The sequence below is a fragment of the Rana temporaria genome, chromosome 7 (assembly GCF_905171775.1).
Source record: "Rana temporaria chromosome 7, aRanTem1.1, whole genome shotgun sequence".
NCBI classification, from domain to species: domain Eukaryota; kingdom Metazoa; phylum Chordata; class Amphibia; order Anura; family Ranidae; genus Rana; species Rana temporaria.
In genome coordinates this window covers 2,390,929-2,397,490 of record NC_053495.1, presented here as the reverse complement: position 1 = coordinate 2,397,490, position 6,562 = coordinate 2,390,929, and the positions used below count along the sequence as shown (strand labels likewise).

At 40.5% G+C, this 6,562-nt stretch overlaps 1 protein-coding gene across 1 annotated transcript; it reads right to left on the bottom strand.

Moving 5' to 3' along the window:
* Positions 1-2,448: 2,448 nt before the first annotated feature.
* Positions 2,449-3,471, bottom strand: LOC120946279 (olfactory receptor 1G1-like). The gene has a single exon (XM_040361107.1). It carries the CDS (start codon positions 3,469-3,471, stop codon positions 2,530-2,532), a length of 942 nt encoding a protein of 313 aa, XP_040217041.1. The 3' UTR covers positions 2,449-2,529.
* Positions 3,472-6,562: the final 3,091 nt, after the last annotated feature.

The following is a 6,562-nucleotide window of genomic DNA, read 5'->3' as shown; positions in this document are numbered from 1 at the left end:
TCAGGATGGGTCTCTAGACCTCTCCCAATAATATAATCCTATCCCGTAAAGACAATTCAGATGCAGACCAATTTGATGCAGTGTGCGGTTTAAGGTGTGAGCACTGACAGGCTGACCCTCCACCCCTTCAACCTCTGCAGCAATGCTGGCAGCACTCATACGTCTATTTCCCAAAGACAACCTCTGGATATGACGCTGAGCACGTGACCTCAACTTCTTTGGTGGACCATGGTGAGGCCTGGTCTGAGGGGAACCCGTCCTGTTATACCGCTGTATGGTCTTGGCCACCGTGCTGCAGCTCAGTTTCAGGGTCTTGGCAATCTTCTTATAGTCTAGGCCATCTTTATGTAGGGCAGCATTTTTTATTCAGATCCTCAGAGAGTTCTTTGCCAATATAGAAAATTATTTGACTAATTTTACTGATGTCTTATTTTTTTATAAAAAAAAAGGTGTATTTTTTCCCAAAAATTGTGCTTGTAAACCTCTGCGCAAATACGGTGTGACATAAAGTATTGAAATGATCGCCATTTTATTTTCTAGGGTGTCTGATAAAAATGTATATAATGTTTGGGGTTTCTAAGTAAGTTTTTGTATAAAAAAACGATTTTACCTTGTAAACACCAACAGTAAAAAATAGGCTTGACCCTATGATTGGCCTATGATTTTTTCCCCCTTTTCTTTACAATAGATAGATTGCTGTGCGTTAGTTTAGACCTTCTTATTACTTACCAATACATTTTTGTTATTGTGTTAAAGCTTTCACTCATGGTCAGAAAACTCTCATTGACCCAATACTAATTTTAAACTAGACACTTGGGCCCGGATTCACGTAGAGCGGCGCATCTTTTGGCCGGTGTAGCGGATCTCATATTCGCTATGCCGACGTAAAACATTGCTAATAAGCTAACACTTGCTCCGTAAGTTGTGGCGGCTTAGCGTAAATTGGCCAGTGTAAGCCCGCCTAATTCAAAGTAGCAAGGAAGCTGGGTGTGATGTATTAAAATGAAGCATGACCCCATGTAAATGTAGGGCCGAACGAACGGCACATGCGCGCGCATGCTCAGAATCATGTCGAATTTACGCCCTAAGATACGATGGCTCAATGGCAACGACGTAAACGTAACCTACGCCCAGCCCCATTCGCGTATGACTTACGCAAACGACGTAAAATCCGACGGCTGTTCCGTCGTCCATACCTTTGCATTGGCTGCGCCTCCTATTTGGTGGTTTATCTTTACGCCTTACGTAAACGGTGTATACTCATGCGACGGGCGCAAGTACGTTCGTGAATCGGCGTATCTCGGTCATTTGCATATTCGACGCGTAAATCAATGGAAGCGCCCCTTGCGGCCAGCGTAAATATTCGCCCAAGATACGACGGTGTAGGAGACTTACGTCGGTCGGATCAAGCCAAAATTCAGGCGTATATTGTATTGAGAATTAGGCGCATAGATACGACGGCGCATCCGTGGACTTACGCGGCGTATCGGTAGATATGTCGGCGTAAGTCTTTCTGAATCTGGGCCTTGGGCTTTAAACGGCACACAGGTATTGATTATAAAAATCTATAGATATTTATTTGTAGAAAAATATATAAAAAAGTACATTCATAAGTAACAATATGATAATCGTCAAAATATGGCCCCCGACAAGTACTAAAGTTACACTTCCACAGCGTTGTAATAGTATAGGTATACTCAAATTATGAGAGATACATAACCAACAAACAATAGTGATACATATGGGGTGTGTATCATTGAACAAGGGTCCAATATGCAGGATTTGTATTCTTGCTCTACATGTTTCGCGTATTGAAAAGCTTCCTCAGAAGCATGGTGGTAGTCAGGTCGTATTAAGTAGTGTACACGAACCTGGATACCAGCACACTGGAAGTTGCGGCGGCGTAACGTAAATCGGATACGTTACGCCGCCGCAGAGATACGCCGCTAGATGAGAATCTGGCCCCAAGTGTCTAGTTTAAAATTAGTAACAGCATTGCACCTAAAGTAACTTTAAATGATAATAAGACCTTGTCCCTCAGACTGTAGAGCAAAGGGTTAAAAAATGGATTTGTGAAGGGATATGTCACTAAAAATAGTTTGTATAAATTGAACACATTGCTGGAGGTGTAAAAAAATGTAAGAACTATAAATGAGGAAAGACATCATAATGTGAAGTGTGTCGGTGGAGAGTTAATATTATTATTCTCTTTTTGTTGGCTTTTAGAAAAAAAAAGAAAAAACTGAGATAAGTGTGCATGAAACTGTATGCCATTTAAAACCTTTATAAGTCCATAGAAAACAAGTAAAAAAAATGGAATGTAAAATAGTCACAGAGTTATTATGAAGTTAAGCAATGTATATTGAATTTTCTAAATGTGGCCTGGGCATCCAGGTTACACTGACCATTGGCCAATAAAAGGGTTAAGTACAACTACAAGTGACTGACATTTTTTTATTTTATGAAAAGCATTACTAAAATGTTTAGTCGACTAGAATTTCAAAAGTGTCAATGGTGACATATTTGTTTTCAGAACGATGCCTGAATTAACCTTAAGTGATAACAAGACCTCAGCAGTGCCTCCATAAGGTCCTTGTTCCTCAGGCTGTAGATCAGAGGATTCAGCAATGGGTTAATGAGGGAAGATATGACTGAAAACAGTTTGTTTAAATTGACCATATTGCTGGAGGAGGGAACAAAGTAAATAAAAATGATGCAGCCAAAAAAGATGAAGACCACGGTGAGGTGTGATGTGCAAGTAGAAAAGGCTTTCATCTTTCCAGTCTTGCTACGAATTCTGAGGATGGTCCTGAAAATAAAGACATAGGGAATAAAGGTCAAAAGGAAGGATCCCAATCCAAGACCACCGCCTGCTACAAATACGACAACTATGTTTATGAAGGGGTCAGTACATGTAATTTGAAATAAGTGTGGAAGGTCACAAAAGAAGCTGTGGATGGAAGCTGCTCTGCAGAAGGACAACCTGAGAAAAAATAAAATGTAAACCAAAGAGAGAGACCATCCTACAACCCAGACCACAGAGGCCATACGAGTACAGACCCTCCAAGACATAATTAGTTTGTAATGTAGAGGGTGGCAGATGGCAATGTAGCGGTCGTAGGACATAGCCGAGAGCAAAAAAATTTCTGAGCCAGCTAAGGAGACATAGAAAAAGACTTGGGATATACAGGCAGGAATGGATATTGATCGGCTTTTTGTGACCAAATCAAAGAGCATCCTTGGTGCCGTCACTGATGAATGGCACATGTCCAGAAATGCCAAGTTGGCAAGGAAAAAATACATTGGGTTGTGCAGATTGTAGTCAGTGAGGACCAAGAAAAATATAAGAAGGTTTGTGATAAGAGTCATCAGATAGATCAGAAGGAAGAACACAAAAAGTCCATTCATGGTCGGTGGATGGTCTGATAGACCCACAAGAGTGAAATACGTAATCTCTGTTACATTCCTCATAATATTATTATTTGTCTGTATAAAAGGAAATTTAGTTGAACAGGAATACAATTATCTTTCTGGGGAATCATTCAAAGGAAAACAGATACGGTCTGCCTACACTTTATACATGAAGACATTTGTACCGGCCTGTGTTTCGTTCTTATATAAGGTGTTGGAAGTCCTGCGGGCCGTCTGCTGCATTGTAAGAACACAAAGCTGAAAGTCTCATTAGAGACCTCTTAAGACATCATTTATAACACCTTTGTGACTTGAGAGTCGCTTCAATATAATGGTGTATAATTATAAACATTTGAATTGGAAATAAAATTCACTGAAATTGTTTTAAACTTTGTTTTAAGTTCAATATTTCTTTATTAAGAATTTTTCATCACATTCAAAACTTTGTGGCTAAAGAGGCCAATAAAGACAAATGAGATATTGTTAAAATACATGAGACTGAACAAATAAAAATCAAACAGAAAAAACAAAGAAACAGAAACACAGAGCACAGTTAAGATCCTTATGCCATACAAGGCAATATTGGTTTAGCCGTATGTAAGTTATTTATACTAACAGATAATTAAAGTCTTAGAATGCCACTCTGACCCCGGCTTCTGATGGATACGACACCTCTAATTAGTGAACTCTGTAGGTAGAATAACGTTTTTTTTCCCTGTTTTTACAGGTTTATTTTTGTTCCCTTTATTGTTATTCATTATTCTTTTTTATTTAAATTTAGATTACAATTCTTACACATATATATCTATATATAGATATATATTTTGCATTCTCATATAATTTTTTTTTCATTCTTTCATTTTCCATTTCCTGTTGATCTATTATTTGTATATGTCCTATCAACAAAATGTTTTGGGGGTAGTTTATTTTTATCATTTATTTCTCCTAGTTTATTCATCATTTTTATTTTCAATTTCTATTTCTGTTTAGTATATATTTTTTCATCTACGTTTTTATAATATATTTTTCATACTATGTGGATTTATAATTTTTGGTACTTACATGTATTTATATTGTCTATGTATGCTACATGAGCTGCCAATATTCAAATTGTCTGTATATGCCATGTTTATACCATGAGAGCCGCCCGGCATTCTTTTTTTATTTTTTTTTATTTATTCTATAGGATTGCCAGTGACCCCGGTTGCAATTCATAAAAATCCCTGTCCGAGGAGACCGAGGTATTACGATTGGTTCTCGTAGCTCTGTGACATAAGGCTGCATGTCATTACAGCGGTGGTTTCAATAAAACATGGCCACCAGTGTTTGTTTCTCTCTGTTGGCAGGCAGCCGCACAATATAAGGACTCACGCCCTTCCTTAAGATGTCATTCTGACGAAACACGCAAGGGCTTGTAACTTCATCACGTCACTTCTGGTTTCCGAGACTCCGGCGTCCTTTTTTTTAACACAAATAGAGATTTCTTTTGGTGGTATTTGATCACCTCTGCGGTTTTTATTTTTTGCGCTATAAACAAAAAAAGAGCGTACATTTTTAAAAAAAAACAATTTTTTTTACTTTAGGCTATAATAAATATCCCCAAAAATATATAAAATATATTTTTTTACACAGTTTAGTCTGACACGTATTCTTCTACATTTTTTTTTGAAAACGTACATTTTATTGATTTTCAACATTTTCCAGACAAAAAAGAAACAAAAGGGACAAAAGAAAAACATAGGACATAAATCGTTACAAAGAGTCAGCACTTGGCAGGACAAACAGCATTGCCGGCTGTAAAACTGAAGCAAAATAAGCAGGACAAACTATTGTCTAAACAGACGAGGGGACATGTCCGTGGACCGTTTTCATCGGACATGTCCGCTCGGAGATTTCGGCCTGATGGCTGTACACACCATCAAACCGAAATCCCCGCGGACAGAGAACGCGGTGACGTAGACGACACCGACGTTCTCTGACGTGGAAGTTCAATGCTTCCACGCATGTGTCGACGCATGCGCAGGATTTCATGTCCGATGAGTCGTACTGACCATCGGACATGTCCGACGGACATGGTTCCAGCGGAAATGTTTCTTAGCATGCTAAGAAACATTGGTCCGCTGGAAACCTGTCCGCTAGGCCGGGAATTTGGTCCGGTCGGCCCTACACACGACCGAACATGTCCGCGAAAACTGGTCCGCGGACCAGTTTCAGCAGACATGTTCGGTCGTGTGTACGAGGCCTAAAATACAGTACAAAGGCAGATCCATTTAAGTGAACATAAGGCCAAGAGCCTTTACCATCACAGTACCCTGCCTGCCAGAGTGTGCATTAGCGAACAAAGGAGAAAGGGGTGCAGTATAGAAGTTAAAAGAAGTCAGTAAAATGGAAAAAGAGTGAAAAGTAGAGAGGTAAAGAGTAGAGAGGAGGAAGAGAAAAGAGAGGACAACCACCCGCCCAGGACCCCCCCGCGCAGCCCGGAGATCCCAACCAGTCCGTGCTCCCCCAGAATGGGGGTTGATCGTGTGATCGGGGCTTCCTGCTTCTACATATTTTTGATTAAAAAAATCTCAACTTAGTTTGCGCAAAAGTTATAGCGTCTACAAAATAGGGGATCATTTTTTTACTAGTAATGGCAGCGATCAGCGATTTTTATCATGACTGCTACATTATGGCAGACATATCGGAAACTTTTGATGCTATTTTGGGACCATTGTCATTTATACAGCGAACAGTGCTATAAAAATGCACTGATTACTGTATAAATGTGACTGGAAGTGAAGGTGTTAACCACTAGGGGGCGAGGAAGGGGCTAAGTGTGTCCTAGGGAGTGATTATAACTGTTGGGGGCGTGGCTACGAGTGACACGTCACTGATCACTGCTCCCGATGAGAGGGAGCAGATGATCAGTATCAGTGTCACCAGGCAGAATGGGGAGATGCTTGTTTACACTTACCTCTCCCTGTTCTGCAGCTCGGTGACCCAGTGACCCGATCGCAGAACACCCGCGGACATTGAGTCTACGGGTCCCATGGGCACGGTCACTGAGCTCGCGGCAGGGGTGTGTGTGCGCCGCCGGCAACGTGCACACGCCCGCACGTTGCCCAGCCGTGCCATTCTGCCGACGTATACGTGTGTGAGCGGGTCGTTA